General features: G+C 36.9%; 1 protein-coding gene across 5 annotated transcripts in view; it reads right to left on the bottom strand.

Moving 5' to 3' along the window:
- Positions 1-18,222, bottom strand: part of gria4a (glutamate receptor, ionotropic, AMPA 4a) — a 127,532-nt gene that overhangs the window by 30,400 nt on the left and 78,910 nt on the right. For all 5 annotated transcript variants that reach the window (XR_014628639.1, XM_084418470.1, XM_084418471.1 and 2 more), the window contains exon 11: positions 16,633-17,006. Coding sequence is in view for 4 of the 5 variants with exons in the window: in XM_084418470.1 (XP_084274596.1) it covers positions 16,633-17,006 (374 nt within the window). In the remaining variant the exon portion in view is untranslated. The remainder of the gene's footprint in view (positions 1-16,632; positions 17,007-18,222) is intronic.

Below are 18,222 nucleotides of genomic sequence, written 5' to 3'. Positions count from 1 at the left end.
GGAACTGCCCGAGCCAAACGTTTCCCATTGGTCCTCTCAGTAGAAATTAGAAAACAAAACCATCTGTTTATTTCATTCTTGGTCTAGTTACCAAAGTCAGACTCGTACTGACAAAACTATTGTATATAACCTCACATCGATCATCTTACAAACGTCTTGAAAAGATTGAATTAAACATAAGCAAACATCAACTCTATCAACTATGTTATGTGTTGAAATTAACCATAAAGGAAGTCAATTAAAGATTGAAGAGAATTTGCTAATCTTTGTTTCAACATTATGTATAGGCTATTATTTAAAAGTCAAGTCAATTATAAAGCTCTGCTTTTTCACAATGTATTTTTTTTTTTATATAGATGCCTACAGAAAAGAAGAGGCTGCAATGCAAGAACTGTGCAAATGACAAAGTATTATTATAAAAAACGAACGCGCTGGCATTCTAGCCAATCAAGTTTAAGATGCGGTTTGAGTTATGCGGAACTGAACCAATCATAATTGAATACTCATGCTGCTATTATCCAATTACTGCGGCTCACGGGATGTGAGGGGCGGGGCTAATCAGCAGCGTTCAGAAGTGAATATCAGGTGAGACCATAGGCAGTAAAAGGGTGAGACTTCAGAAAGGTTTAAAATATAACGATTCATAATATGTATTTATTTATTTTTAGAAAGATTATCTTTAACATCAGTCGAGAGTTTTATCTTTTGTGCTCTACCGGTTGTCAGTACAAACACAAATGCGATGTAAACATAGGGATATGCTAAGTAAGGAACAACTTCTCTTTATAATCCTTCCCAGAGGATCAACCGTTGTTTCACTCAGCAGGAACGGAACCTGTTGAGCCCTCAAACGTATAGGATATTAGTTTAAAAGGCTCATCGGACTGCTGCTTTATCTCCAGGAGCGTCACCGCGTGTGCGCATGCGTCGTACAGGTAAGCGTTTTTCCTTATTACGCATGATTACGTCATACGTCAAGTCAAGTCAAGTCAAGTCAAGTATATTTGTATAGCGCTTTTCACAATACAGATTGTATCAAAGCAGCTTCACAGTATTAAATTAAAATAATACAACAAGGTTTGTTTCTAGCGGAATTTATTGATTGATAAAATTAAATATCCCCAACTCATATATCCCCAAATATCCCCATACGTGAAGCAGATGTGGACAATAAACAGTAGGCTACTGGAGAAGCTTGCTTCAAAATTCTTGATGCTTTTTTCTTACCTTTTTTCTCTTCAAAACTTGTCTGAAATGTATTTTGCAACCCCTACTTTGTAGACAATTTTAGCTTTATGTCTGATTTTTTTATGTCTGAAATTTTATACTATATACTTTTATAAATTTAAGATTAAGGCCACGTTTGACTTAAAAAAGGATAGTTCATCCAAAAATGAAAATTCTGTCATCATTTAGGGTAGGGTAGGCAATTTTCGGAGATGTTAGTGATAGCGAGCTAACTTTGAAAGCAATATAGCCCAGCGATTGCTGTCAGGATGTGAAGAGACTTTCAACCAGCATAACAAAAAATCTTTCTGGAACGAATCGCCTACCCTGCCATTTACTCGCCCTCAAGTAGTTCTAAACCTGTGCGAAGGTCTTTCTTCAGTTGAACATACAATATAATATTTATTAATAATATTATGATAATAAATAGAGAATAATAAGAGAATAGCGGAATTCACAACTAATGGCACAGAGGAACGATATAGTATGGAAGCTTGTTTCCACCACAGAATAAACTATTTTAAAAGATAATTTCTACTTTTTTTCTCACAATTGCGAGTTTACATCTCGCAATTCTGACTTTTCTTCTCACAATTGCGGAAAAACTCCCAATTTCGTGTTATAAAGTCAGAATTGCGAGATATAAACAAAAAAAAAGTCAGAATTATGAGTTTATTTTTCGCAATTGTGAGTTTATATCTCACAATTCGGACTTTTTTTCTCACAATTGCGACTTTATATCACGCAATTCTGATGTGAGCTGATGTGAAGATGTAAACTCGCAATTGTGAGAGAGAAAAAAAAAGTTGCAAATACATTTTTTATTTTTCATTATGTGGCGGAAACAAGCTTCCATAATATGGGTCCAGATGATGAACGATACAAATGTGGGTATAGTACATAAAGCCACATTAAGCTTGGAATGTACTGATTTAAAAGCCCAAATTCAGTTTACACCTTTATTGATGATGCTTACTGTTAACGGGCAAGGCAGATGTAAATGTGACAATCATTGTTGGCGTGTGAATGGGCTTTATATCATAATGGCCTTCAGATACCTGACGTCATAATGTTTGCTTTAACTTCTGATGTGAGCTGGCTTTCTCTCTTTTCCTAAAACTTTGAACACTGGAGCTTGTCTAGACATGATGTCAACTTATAGTCCAGCTCAGTAGTGTATTCAAGGCATATGTGTGGTGTGCGTGTAGTTCCTAACCCCCTACTGTCACTGCTTTGCTCAAAAAATGAATTTTAACTGGTGACAGGACAGCACAGCAGAGACCGAGAGAGATTGGGAGCGAGCGCAAGACACCGACCTGACCGACCTGTCCTCAGAGAATACCTGTACTGATGAGAGAGCAAAATCATGCCTTTAAAGGACAAATCTCTAAATCCCCCCCCCCTCTCTCTCTCTCTGGATGGGTCGAGAGGCTGGTGGATGAGGTGATAATGCAGTCTTTGTGTGACTGTGTTTATTTATGAGCATCTCCAGCGTCTGAGCGTGTGCCATCAGAGGTCATAAAGCAGCGCTGTAATCCTGTGCACCGCATCGCATTTCTGTGAGGATCCAATGATGCCGTCGTTTATTGTCTTAGCATCCGATTCAATGAAGGAATTTATGCAAATCAGGTGATGGTGCAGGATAGGTATTATTAATCCGCAGTGCGTTTCTTATCGGGCCGCTTCTGAGCACTCGGTTGTTGAACAGACTATTGCAATCTGGCACACTGGGAAACGAATGTTCAGTGTCGTTCCTGAATTCTTAAAAGTATGCCATAACACTCGAAAAATATTAAGGGCTGAATTTATCATTTATATATTTGAATTGCATGAAAAATGTCCATGCATTTGGATTAACATGAACATAACTTATAACTTAATTAGTTTTAACATAAACAAACTAATACATTTAATTAGGGATGCACGATATATCGGCCGCCATTTCCGTATCGGCCAATATATGTTAATTTTTAATGTTATCGTTATCGGCCTGATTAGAAAATATATTAAAACCTATAAATAATGTATTATTTCCTTCAGCTGAGACGCTTCAGATGCGCACTGTTCAACATGATGGGTTTCAATTGCTTGAAATATGATTGGAATCACTTAAAAAAAGGAAAATACAGTAAAGCGCAAGTCTGTCATATCGGCTGCATACAGCTATCATGAGAACATTATTATTGTGTGTTTGGGACGTGGATTTAATGGTGAGACTTATTTGTTTTTGTAATCAGACTCTCAAAAATGATATAAAAATTTGGATTTTGGATTTATCGGCCAATATATCGGTTATCGGCTTTCAAATATAAAGAATTATCGGTTATCGGTATCGGTCAAAATGTTCATATCGGTGCATACCTACATTTAATACAGTGAATTTGTCTTGTTTTGAATGAACAATAACCAGGTTTATATATTCAATTAATACAATTTCTTTCAATCTAATTCATTTGACCTAATTGAATATTGTTTGTGACACATTTTAACCATAGTTTTTAACTGAATACATTAAAGCGAACAGATTCATGCTGATTTTAAGCAATTTCAAAATTAAAATATCAAAATAGATCATAGGATCAAATCGATGCAAATAGTTAATAAAAAACTATGGCATGATTTTTGAGTGCAGAATTCTTACTTGCTTCATTTATGTATGTTTGACAAAAATGCATCACATTAAGTGTATTAGTTTGTTTTTGGTAAAACGGTGCAATCCAAATACATGGACATTTTATATGAAATTCAAATCTATAAATCTTACATTTAGGCCTAAATGTGCCCCGTTATAATGCTCATCTCCATCATTTGATAAATTACTGCTGCCATGATCACTAAATAAAATGTATCTTTTAAATAAAATGTCCAGTAAATGTATTACATTTGGTCTGTACTGCATCATTAGTTGTTATGATATTGTGTATTTGAATGAATATGGACAGAATGCTGCATTGGCCAATCAACATCTGGAACTAGGGCTGAACGATATTCTGTTTTAACATCGACATCGCGATGTGCGCTTGAGCGATAGTCACATCGCTGGAACATGCGATATGAAGGGTAGTAGCACCCATGGTGTATTAAGAGAACGGTCGCACACGGTAAACACGAGTTTGTTGTATGGCTTGTTGCTGGGGTGACATGCACGTTCCGCGTGCCTGCACAGTGATTGGTTCGCTGTGCTGCTGCTCACCGGTCACAGCCAACATTCACTGGCAATCCGATAGCTAAAAATGGGCGACGAAGAGGATCCGCCGCAAAAAAAGTATGTTTTCGTACCAAAAAGAAAGTCAAAATCAATATTTCGGCTATAAAAAGGAGGATGTTGACCAAAAAGAGGTACTTTTCCTGGAGTGTTATAAAGTTGCGGATGGTTGTCTTTTTTAAAAAGTCTTTTGTCTTTTATTTTTCGTGTTTGCATTTATGAGGAAAAAACAATGTTACGTGACAGTTGTCCATTACGGACGCGACCGCTCTGAAAGCGGCACTAAAAGACTGCTTTAAAACTTTCACAGAGACCTCAAACAGAAAGCACAAAGCCTTTCTTTAAAGCGAATTTCGTTTTGTATTAATTGTATCTTAATTTTAATCAGTGTTTCATAATCCAATTTCCTGGATTTAATAAATAAAAAGTAAATATAGCAGACAATAGATAATCACGACACTGAGGCGCCAGCGCCTGAACTGGAGCTTAAGCTATCATCCATGAACCGAAACTCAGCGTATAAGGTAGCCTACTCGCCTCACACACCTAAAAAAAAAAATAATATATATATCTATTATCTACAGAAATCTCTACTTTTAAACAGAACCATTCAAAACAAAATAAAACTATGTAATCCATATGAAATGTGGATTACATAGTTTTCTCTCCGGCGCGTTCACTACTTCGAAGATTGCGAGTCAGTATCGTCAACTTCATCTTTGCAGCCGACACAGAAAACACTTGTTTATTAATAAACAATTAAAATGTCTCATTGCAATATTTGACATATTCATAATCATTACTTTTGCTGGTTCTTTGTGACAGCTTTTAGGTGCCGTTTACATGAACGCGTCACTGCATCAGCACCGAAAACATAGAGAGAGAGAGAGAATACGATTTTTTTTTAACTTATTTTGAGGAATTATAGCCTAATGAACAAACAAACATCTGTTAAGAGCGCCGCCACGTTGGATTGCGTAGAACGTTCACCGAATTCTGACAGAAATATGTTCTAATTTTGGAATAAAATATTAAGTGACCTTTTTGTCACTTGTAATGAAGCTTGCTTATTAGTGAAATTATTAATATCATGGAATGGTAATTATTGACTTTAGCCTGGATTGATGGCTCGCAATATCGCAATATATATCGTTGGGAAAGAAAATATCGCAATGTAATTTTTTTCCAATATCGTGCAGCCCTATCTGGAACTATTAGTTTCATTATTAGTAGACATTACAATACTTAAATATGCATGTTTACAGTGTTAAAGAGTAAATTGGGTGATGATTGAGTGCTTTAATGCATTATATTATTTAAATGTATGGCCGGGAATAGGCAAATATTATATTATTTTTATTACAAAGTAAACAACTGATAGAAAAAAGTAGGGATGCACCGATATGAAACCGATAATTCCTTATATTTGAAAGCCGACAACCAAAATATTGGCCGATAAATCTAACTCCAATTTTTTATATTGTTTTTGAGAGCCTGATAACAAAAATGGTAAGCCTCTCACCATTAAAAGCCACGTCCCAAGCACACATGTAATAATGTTCTCATGATAACTGTATGTAGCCGATATATGACAGACTTACATGTTGCACTTTACTGTATTTTCCTTTTTTCAAGTGATTCTAATCATATTTTAAGCAATTAAAAAAAATCATGTTGAATCTGAAGCATCTCAGCTGAAGGAAATAATACATTATTAATTGGCTTTAATATATTGGCCAAATGTTCTTGTCCTGCCGATAACGTTAAAAATGAACATATATCGGCCGATACCGATACCGATATGGCGGCCGAGATTTCGTGCATCCCTTAGAAAAAAGCATTAATTTCCTCTCATATTATATACAGAATCTACCGTCAATCTTGTCGGCAGAAAATAATAAGTTTCAGTGTTTTAATGCTTTTATCTGCAGTGGATTGCAGCATGTTTACTCAGTTCATACATTGCCTGGGAATCAAACACATGACCTCGGTGTTGCAAGCGCCACTCTCTACTATTAGACCAGTTCAGATCTGGTAACTTCTGAGTCTTTGTGGCCGATGCATTAACCGAAGCAGCTCACTCGTTTGTGAATCTGTCAACCAACTCAACTTTTTCTCAGCTCAGACCGCGAGCTCACATTCACAACTCGAGTAAAATATGATTTCTTTTGTCGTGGCGCTGTGGATTCAACATCAGCGCAGGAATCACCACTTTAAAACCCAATCCTGCCGAGGCAGACAGAGAAAGAGAGACTGAAGTGTTGTGGGAGAGATATGAAGGACAAGCTGAGTTTGATAACAGTGGAGGAGACGGAGTACAAAAGAATATGAAACGAACAAAAGAGAGAGAGAGAGATGTGCCTAGCAGAATGGATCCGTGTGTGTGTGTGTGTGAGATGCATCCTGACAGGTGTGTAACCTTCGTGCTAGTGTGTGTTCGTCCTTCTCTGCTGATGGTGACGTGACTGGAAGTGCAGATGATTTAATGCTCTGAACACATGCCATTTTTCAGAATACACTCGTTTTAGTTTTGTTTATATATAATAATAAAAAAGTGTATGTACTAGAAGAACTATTACAATTTTTACTAAACCCACACACATCAGGCATATTGTTAAAGGGTTTAATGCATTAAAAGCACATTATATTGGGTGTTGATTGTGGTTTAATGCATTATATTATTTAATTTAATTAAATGTATAACCACAAATAGCATTTTCTTTTTCTTTTTTTTACAAAACAAACAAAATCTGTCAATTGTCAAAAGAATATAAACCTTTTCTGTTTTCAATATTTTCAGTGAAAAATGTAATCAAACAAACACACATTTTATACATTTTGTGTCTCATATCTGTTAAATTGCATCAGCCACACTGCATTTGAGACTTTCCAACCGTTTTAAAATGAATCAGATTGGCTGAACACTATATATAATGCATACGGGATTTCTCTATAATGCATTAGAGGCTTCAAGTAAAGTGTGATCCGTTACTGAAAGAATTTTTTATTTTTTAAACCAAGGTAAAAAAAAATTCATTTGTTCAAGAAGAGCTGTGCAATTCTCTCTCTGTCTGCCTGACTGACAGCCTAATTCAAACTGCAGCGGGAGATATTGATGGAATATCCTGATGTCAGAGAAGGGAACATGAGCGAGAGACAGAAACACACACACACACAGAGAGAGAGAAAGAGAGAGAGAGAACGAGGGGCAGAAACCGAGAGCGAACGGAATTGAAGAACAGATAGTCCTGCCTCTTTGCATGTTCACTCACTGTGAGACTTGATAATGGAGAATCAATTTGCTGCAGCCGCTATTTACACAGAGACACACTCTTTTGATTGTTTTACGGACACTTGCGTAAAATTACACTTACGAAATGCGTGTGTGTGCTTCGGTGCGACTTGGACAACTTGAAACACAATGCATTTGATTTCTCTAATGTAACATTTCACAGTGGAAAGGAAACTAAAGTTGACTTTATCCACTGGAATCTGATGACGATGTTCATCTGAACGGGAAAGATGTGTCAGAGGTGGAGAAAGTTTATGCATTTTTTTTTTGATTACTTTTACTTTTTTTTTTTTTGATTTTAGATTTAATAATTTGAATTTCACAATTTCAGAATAATATCGATTAATTGTGTACAATAAGCCCAGAAATATTTATTAAGAAAGTAAACGGGGTAATCATACACAAGCTATTTTAACTATTTATTGAATTAATACCAGTAATAAAGTAAGGTACATAGTCCTTAAATCATTAATGATATTAAAGCATGCATTTTAAAAAAATAGGGAAAAAATGCAAGAGTTTAATTGCTATAGAGGTTTTTTTTTACGTAAATCATTTCTTTTTTGCTTTTTATTGCAATAATTAAATGATTTAATAATTATACTTAACTTATAAGTAATAACTTATTTGTAACCTAACTTATAACTTAATTACTTGCTTGTAAGCCTACATGCTTAATAGTTGTGTCAAATCAATAGATTTGCATTTACTCAAATTTAACTTATTAAATTTAAATTAAACTTCATTTTACTCTTTAGTTGTCTTAGTTAGTTATTTATTTTTTGGAAGGAAACAAAATATACTGAATAGCAAAGAATATTATTTAAATATATAAATATAGATTTTAGATACCTGTGAAAATTAACTTTCCAGATACAGAAATGTAATAATTTAATAAATTAAGTAATCAAATGTAAAATAACACTGCATAGTCTTCACTGTATAAGTTAAACAGAGATTAATCTTTATTAAAGTTAATTGTGTGATTTTGTCTTTGTCCTTTGTTGTTTGATTAACATTATAAACGCAGACGGCAGCAGGTTTATTAGGCTGCTGTCACTTTAAGAGTGAATGCATTGATCCAATATAATGATACACGTGCGTTATCTTTCTCAACTGTTCCCTTAAGACACAACCGCCGAGAAGGGCATTTTTGGCATCATTTTGTTTTATTCTGTTCGTTCAAGTGCAAGAAGACATTAAACGGTAATTTAGTATTCGCGTAACGCACTTAATTATTTAAATTGGCAAGGCTTAAACTTTCGAGACAATGCAACACTGGCCCGTTAACTGTCACGAGCATCGTTCACGTTCATGTTCTCACAACATTGCATTGTTAGAATTCATTTAAAGGTCCCATATGGTGAGTGACACTTAAACTTATATTTGTACCGTTTATATGTGTCTATTAAACACTAATTTAATAGTGTTACCAAAAAAAAAAAAAAAAAGAGTTGGGTTGATTTTCCCACACTTTTCTGAGAGCCTTTTTTCTCCCCTCCCACAAACGCTTGGATTCGCTGCTGGATGGAATGTTCACGTTCGGGGGCGGGGCTAGGTCGAGTTTTGGAACACGACACCCATTGGTTAACCGGTTTCTAGCAAAATGCATCAAATTCTAACTGGCCAGTTTAGCTGGGAGGCGGTCTAGTTTTGTGGGGGGGGGGGGTGGAGAAATGGCGGCAGTGGGTTTTTTTTTTTTTCACAGCTTTTAATTTACACCCCCGAGCCTATATGACACACAGACTCCCATAAAAACCCATTTTCACCATATGGGACCTTTAAATTTTACTGGCCAACTGGCGATTGACATCATTGCATATGCTCGCTAAAACAGCTTTTTACTCTCATTTGGCACTTGGTGAGTGTATCCATCATTTAGATGATGAAATGTGAATCGACAGTACATTCGTTTAAAAATAGCTCCGTCCCTCTGTATGTTTAAGAGTCCAATAAAAAGTGTGTGTGTGTGTGAGTGTACTAAAAGAGTTTCTGTGTAGAAGTGCGGATCAGGAATGTCCTTTAATGCACAGAGCTGCTGACCAGGCTAATGCTAATGCCACGTTTCAGAGAATCTGAACGCTTCTGACACCATTAACCTCTCAGAAACCCCCCCGACGGCAGGCTGGTTATCTGTGTGTGCTCTGCAGGTGAAAACAGCCTTTGAAACCCGCAGAGTTTGGCAGGAACTGTGTTTTTTATAGCTATGGGTTCCCTGACACAGGTTTAAGTCCTGCGTTACGTAAATGTTTCATAAGAAAAGGTGTGAAAATGTTATTGTAGAACAACAGAAAGATCACATTCACAACTTCACCCACTCGTCACTCTTGCACTGTTTCTGTTTTTCTGGGGCAGACTCTGGTAATTTGTGCAGTTCTGCGGCCTTGCCTTTCCCCGAACCCCGGACATCAATTTTTCATCGTGCCGCATTCTCCAGCTATCAATAATAAAATGCTATATTCTTATGAATATTCTAAAAATAAAGTGTGATTTTTCTGCCATGCAGCTGCAGGGATGAAAGTTTAATGTTTGTCTCGAAGGAAGCTGTGACGGTGAGCCTGCGGTTTCTTCACGGACGCAGACGGCAAAGTCCAACTTTCATTTTGTGCCTCGGCTTCTGGGGAGCCCTTTGGTCGGAGCAGACAAAAGCAAAGGAATTATCCGCTTTCCACTTCAGACGAGGAAAGATCTGGCGTGTGCATTACTGGAGATCGTGCCTATTGGATCTTTTCATGTGTGGTGGAAAACCTGAATGAAAGATGCGTAGCATGAGCACGCGGACTGACCTTTAACTCTTTCCTGCCAATGACGGAATTTATCGTCATTTACGAAACAATGCTTTTCCATCATTGACTGAATTTTCCGTCATTTATGAACCAACGCTTTTCCATCATTTATGAACCAACGCTTTTCCGTCATTTATGAACCAACGCTTTTCCGTAATTTATGAACCAGCGCTTTCCCGTCATTTACGAAACAATGCTTTTCCGTCATTGACTGAATTTTCTGTCATTTATGAACCAACGCTTTCCATCATTTATGAACCAACGCTTTTCCGTCATTTACGAAACAATGCTTTTCCGTCATTTACAAAACAATGCTTTTCCGTAATTGACTGAATTTTCCGTCATTTATGAACCAACGGTTTTCCGTCATTTATGAACCAACGCTTTTCCGTCATTTACGAAACAATGCTTTTCCGTCATTGACTGAATTTTCCGTCATTTATGAACCAGCGCTTTCCCGTCATTTACGAAACAATGCTTTTCCGTCATTGACTGAATTTTCTGTCATTTATGAACCAACGCTTTCCATCATTTATGAACCAACGCTTTTCTGTCATTTACGAAACAATGCTTTTCCGTCATTTACGAAACAATGCTTTTCCGTCATTGACTGAATTTTCCGTCATTTATGAACCAACGCTTTTCCGTAATTTATGAAAAAATCTTTTTCCATCAGTGACTGAATTTTCCGTCATTTATGAAACAATGCTTTTCCGTCATTTATGAACCAACGCTTTTCCGTCATTTATGAACCAGCGCTTTCCCGTCATTTACGAAACAATGCCTTTCCGTCATTTACGAAACAATGCTTTTCCGTCATTGACTGAATTTTCCGTCATTTATGAACCAACGCTTTCCATCATTTATGAACCAACACTTTTCCCCAACGGTTTTCCGTCATTTATGAACCAACGGTTTTCCGTCATTTATGAACCAACGGTTTTCCGTCATTTATGAACCAACGCTTTTCCGTCATTTACGAAACAATGCTTTTCCGTCATTGACTGAATTTTCCGTCATTTATGAACCAACGCTTTTCCGTCATTTATGAAAAAATCTTTTTCCATCAGTGACTGAATTTTCCGGCATTTATGAAACAACGCTTTTCTGTCATTTATGAAACAATGCTTTTCCGTCATTTATGAACCAACGCTTTTCCGTCATTTATGAACCAACACTTTTCCGTCATTTACGAAACAATGTTTTTCCGTCATTTACGAAACAATGCTTTTCCGTCATTTATGAACCAACACTTTTCCGTCATTTACGAAACAATGTTTTTCCGTCATTTACGAAACAATGCTTTTCCGTCATTGACTGAATTTTCCGTCATTTATGAACCAGCGCTTTCCCGTCATTTACGAAACAATGCTTTTCCATCATTGACTGAATTTTCCGTCATTTATGAACCAACGCTTTTCCATCATTTATGAACCAACGCTTTTCCGTCATTTATGAACCAACGCTTTTCCGTAATTTATGAACCAGCGCTTTCCCGTCATTTACGAAACAATGCTTTTCCGTCATTGACTGAATTTTCTGTCATTTATGAACCAACGCTTTCCATCATTTATGAACCAACGCTTTTCCGTCATTTACGAAACAATGCTTTTCCGTCATTTACAAAACAATGCTTTTCCGTAATTGACTGAATTTTCCGTCATTTATGAACCAACGGTTTTCCGTCATTTATGAACCAACGCTTTTCCGTCATTTACGAAACAATGCTTTTCCGTCATTGACTGAATTTTCCGTCATTTATGAACCAACGGTTTTCCGTCATTTATGAACCAACGCTTTTCCGTCATTTACGAAACAATGCTTTTCCGTCATTGACTGAATTTTCCGTCATTTATGAACCAGCGCTTTCCCGTCATTTACGAAACAATGCTTTTCCGTCATTGACTGAATTTTCTGTCATTTATGAACCAACGCTTTCCATCATTTATGAACCAACGCTTTTCCGTCATTTACGAAACAATGCTTTTCCGTCATTTACGAAACAATGCTTTTCCGTCATTGACTGAATTTTCTGTCATTTATGAACCAACGCTTTCCATAATTTATGAACCAACGCTTTTCCGTCATTTACGAAACAATGCTTTTCCGTCATTTACAAAACAATGCTTTTCCGTAATTGACTGAATTTTCCGTCATTTATGAACCAACGGTTTTCCGTCATTTATGAACCAACGCTTTTCCGTCATTTACAAAACAATGCTTTTCCGTAATTGACTGAATTTTCCGTCATTTATGAACCAACGGTTTTCCGTCATTTATGAACCAACGCTTTTCCGTCATTTACGAAACAATGCTTTTCCGTCATTGACTGAATTTTCCGTCATTTATGAACCAGCGCTTTCCCGTCATTTACGAAACAATGCTTTTCCGTCATTGACTGAATTTTCTGTCATTTATGAACCAACGCTTTCCATCATTTATGAACCAACGCTTTTCCGTCATTTACGAAACAATGCTTTTCCGTCATTTACGAAACAATGCTTTTCCGTCATTGACTGAATTTTCCGTCATTTATGAACCAACGCTTTTCCGTAATTTATGAAAAAATCTTTTTCCATCAGTGACTGAATTTTCCGTCATTTATGAAACAATGCTTTTCCGTCATTTATGAACCAACGCTTTTCCGTCATTTATGAACCAGCGCTTTCCCGTCATTTACGAAACAATGCCTTTCCGTCATTTACGAAACAATGCTTTTCCGTCATTGACTGAATTTTCCGTCATTTATGAACCAACGCTTTCCATCATTTATGAACCAACGCTTTTCCGTCATTTACGAAACAATGCTTTTCCGTAATTGACTGAATTTTCCATCATTTATGAACCAACGGTTTTCCGTCATTTATGAACCAACGGTTTTCCGTCATTTATGAACCAACGGTTTTCCGTCATTTACGAAACAATGCTTTTCCGTCATTGACTGAATTTTCCGTCATTTATGAACCAACGCTTTTCCGTCATTTATGAAAAAATCTTTTTCCATCAGTGACTGAATTTTCCGGCATTTATGAAACAACGCTTTTCTGTCATTTATGAAACAATGCTTTTCCGTCATTTATGAACCAACGCTTTTCCGTCATTTATGAACCAACACTTTTCCGTCATTTACGAAACAATGCTTTTCCGTCATTTATGAACCAACACTTTTCCGTCATTTACGAAACAATGTTTTTCCGTCATTTACGAAACAATGCTTTTCCGTCATTGACTGAATTTTCCGTCATTTATGACCCAACGCTTTCCCATCATTTATGAAACAACGCTTTTCCGTCATTTATGAAACAACGCTTTCCCGTCATTTACGAAACAATGCTTTTCCGTCCTTGACTGAATTTTCCGTCATTTATGACCCAACGCTTTCCCATCATTTATGAAACAACGCTTTTCCGTCATTTATGAAACAACGCTTTCCTGCCATTGATGGAATTTTTCATAATTTACAAACAATGCTTTTCCATCATTTATGAAACTGTTTTCCATCAATGACTTTAATTGTACCCCATTGACTCCCATTGACTCCAATTGACCCCATTGACTTTAATTGTACATTGATGGAATTTTCTGTAATTTATTAAACACTTTTCCGTAATTTATGAAACAACGCTTTTGACAGAATTTTCTGTCAATTATGAAACAACACTTTCCCACCATTGACGGAATTTTCCGTCTTTTCACTGTTCTCACTTTCAACTCTCCGTGTTTTCACTGTTATACGGTATTGGGTGCTACTATGCACAAAATTTATCACATTTTGCTATCAAAATAAGGGAAATTTTAGCACGTAAAGAAATAATGCCATTAAATGCACAAAATCGTGTGCATGTATAAGAATATAAAAAAAGTACACAAAGATATTTATATCTGTATGTGTGAATGAATCATTCTTTTGTGTCAGTTCTTTGTTTTCAGAAAAGAAATTGGCCAAACTCGGTCTGAATCGAATCACTTTGCATTAATTTTTGAGAGTTACTTTGAGAAAACTCAGCTATTGCTGTGTGATGTGAATAAGAGTTTAAGTGTCCTTCCGCTCTGTTTTTCTATGTGGACAAGTGCTAGATGAATGTCTTTGACCATTCGTTGTTTTTCAGGTTTAAAAACATTGAAAACGAATGTGAGAGAGCTTTGTTCTGCTCAGGTGTACCGCCGCTCTCATTAATCGTTTGGTCCGAAGGGTCTCAAGTCTTATAGAAGTGCGTAATATTTACATTAATGCTAGACATACTCAAGAAAATTAACGCTCTCAGAGAATATTTAACATGAGCATATATTGAAAGTGTTTTTGCCCCAAAATCTAATGCAGTCAGATGAAATCGTGCTTGAAATTGTCACCTCACTGTACTGTTAGATGCTAGTAGCGCTTGCTTTCGCCTGTATCAGACATCAGCATCACTGTCTGAACACATCTACAGTACTCATTGTTTACAGAGAGTCGATGAGGTCTTTAGCACGGCTGAGATGGCGGGGCTGTTGCGTTCACTCGCTGACAGATGTGATCACACACTCCATCCCTTGACAGTTTTATGAGCACTTAGGCAAACGCCTGAAAATACTGTGAGAAACTGCAGTTAATGGGCCACTACTTTAAAAAGCTCTACATGAAGCATATGTGCTTGTTTTCAAAGCTGTTGCTAACTACACTTCATGTTTTCCAGACTCTGAAGATGTCTCTCAGTTAAAATCACATTTTATTATTGAAAAAAAAAAATGTAAACAGACTTTTAATATCTCTTAAAACTAGATCTGATCAAGTGGTATTCACCAGATGTCGTATAGGTCATACAAGTTTGACTCGTGTTTTTTCTTAAAGGTAAAGACCCAACTCTATGCATGTTTTGTAAGATTCCCCTCTCTGTTAAACATGTTTTATTGGACTGTCCTGGGTTTAATACAAGTAGAATACATGTTCTTTTATGAAATTATTTCACTTAAGGACTTATTTAGTAAGATTATGGGCCCTATTTTAACAATCTGAAATGCAAGTATCAAACGCGAAACGCAAGTAACTTTGTGGGCGGATCTCGGTTTGTGTGTCGCTCTGATTGGTTTATTTCACCTTACACGCAAACCACACCTATGAATAATGAAGCTACTTCAGACCAACCCATTTCAGATTTGCGTCGGGCGCAAGAGTCATTTATCCCGATGCAAATCTGAAATGGGTTGGTCTGAAGCAGCTTCATTACTCATAGGTGTGGTTTGCGTGTAAGGTGAAATAAACCAATCAGAGCGACATCTCACATTCCCTTTAAGAGCAGGTGTGCTTGTTCCATGGCGGATTGCTATTATAACGGCGGATTTGCCAGACGCACGCCAGGAGCGGTTCACAGCCGAGGAGACCGACGTTCTCGTCAGGGCCGTAAAACACAGAGAAGTGACATTGGGGATGGAGAAACACACCCAAATTAGCTTCGGTTAAACAGGCGTATAATCATTTGGGTAAATGAGTAAGCTAGATTTATGCCTATTTTTCACATCTTCATGGACACAACAATGATTTCCCTTGTGTCGTAATATTTTTCCTTGTAATTATGTATGGTTTGCAAAAATTGGAACTGCTGAGTCTGTGTAGATGAGAGAAGCAAAGATTAAGAGAACATTATGGCCAAGCATGCGCCCTTAAAATAGCATCTGAACGCGCCACTGACTTTAGACTAGGTTTCTCCTGGTCTGTGGTGGAATTGTTTTCTGAAACTGCAAAATAGCACCAGGGAACGTTTGCGCCGGAACACGCCTCCTCTTTTCGCTGAACCGCCCCCGGGAGCGCAAGTTCATTCCCTAATTTACCGACATACGTCTGTGGAGGGAAAAGTCTGCTGTGCGCGGGTGCAAAATAGGAATGAAACACGTCAGTGTACAAAGTCAATTGCGCTGGGTGCAAGATAGGGCCCTATGCCTGAAAAGGTTTTGGATTTTTTTTTTTTATCATATGTTAATTTAAAAAAAACAATTATAATATGACTTGTGTTTGTTTGCTTGGTTTTATTGTATGTATATGATATTTGTATTTTTGTAATTGAATTTTTTTGCCATGAAAATAGCCTTAGATGCTGACATGGCATTAAATCAATCCATCCATCCACCCATCCATCCATCCGCTTTACCGGGGTGTGAAGTCGCAGCCCTGCTGCATGAAGGCGCCCAGAGAGAACCAGAGACTGTTGAAGATGCCGAACTCGTTGGGGGGCTGGTCGCTGGGCGGACCGTCGGAGCCGTCCTCGGGCTCCTCGGTGTGCCACTCGTACGGGCTGAAGCGGCTGACCAGGAAGAGCACCACGCTCACGCCGATGTAGGCGAACACGATGCACATCCAGATCTCGTAGGCCAGCGGGTCCAGGAAGGAGAAGACGCCTGGTTTGGACTTCTGCGGCTTCTTGATCATGATGGAGATGCCCAGACTCATGAAGGGCTTGGAGAAATCGATCACCTCCTCCCGGACCAGAGTGATTGTTAAAGGGGCCACAGCGATTTCCGCTTTCTGTGGGAGAAAGGAAAACGTTCTGATGTTTCCATTCAGATTATATGTGACCCTGGACCAATAAACCAAATCATGAGGGTCAATTTGTTTTGAAATTGAGATTTATATATCATCTGAAAGCTGAGTAAATAAGCTTTCCATATGGTTTGTTAGGGCAGGACAATATTTGGCCGAGATGCAATTGATACAAATCTGAAATCTAAGGGAGCAAAAAAATCTAAATATTGAGAAAATCTCCTTTAAAGTTGTCAAAATGAAGTCCTCGATTGTGCTGCATTCACTCACAGAAATAAATTTGATATTTTTACGGTAGGAAATGTATAAAATATCTTCATGGAACATGATCTTTACTTAATATCCTAATGATTTTTGGCATAAAAGAAAAATCTATAATTTTGACCCGTACAATGTATTGTTGGCTATTGCCACAGATATACCCGTGCGACTTATGACTGGTTTCGTGATCCAGGGTCACATTTATTGAAGCGAAGGTGCAAAAATGATTGTTTATTCAGTGAGGTCATGTCTGACTACTTTTTGTTGTCGTTACTGGAGAAAAAAAAAAAAACAGATTTCAAAGTCTCATGTGAACATGGTTTTCTAGCATTGCTGTTTTTTTTAAATATATATTTAGATGATTTTCCAGTGTTTGTTGTGTATTTAAAAGGATAGTTCAGGCAAAAATGAAATGCTGTCATTGTTAACTTTTCCCTTATGTCATTTTAAGCCCAAAAGAAGATATTTTGAAGAATACAACTTTGGACCCCATTGACTTTAATTGTACGGAAAAAAAAAAGAAAAAAAGAAAGTCACAAAGGCGAGTAAATGACAACATAATTTTTGGATGAACTATCCATTTAACACACACACACACACACACACACACACACACACACACACACACACACACACACACACACACACACACACACACACACACACATATATACAGTGTGTATATATATATATATTATATACACACTAATATACACTACCTTCTTAGAGTTGTATTTATTTAATCAAAAATACAGTACAAAACAGTAATATTGAGAAATATTTCAATCCAAAAGATTTTCTATAATATTTAAAAATGTAGTTTATTCCTTAAGAAATCAATGTTATCAAAATGATCAACGTTGACCGTTTTTGCTGCTTAATATCATATATTCTTAATGATTCTATGATGAAGAGAAAGTTCAAAAGAAAGGCATTTAAA

Source organism: Rutilus rutilus (assembly GCF_951802725.1).
Source record: "Rutilus rutilus genome assembly, chromosome: 9".
NCBI classification, from domain to species: domain Eukaryota; kingdom Metazoa; phylum Chordata; class Actinopteri; order Cypriniformes; family Leuciscidae; genus Rutilus; species Rutilus rutilus.
Note: the sequence above shows the minus strand (reverse complement) of the source record. Positions and strands in the feature narration are given on the sequence as shown.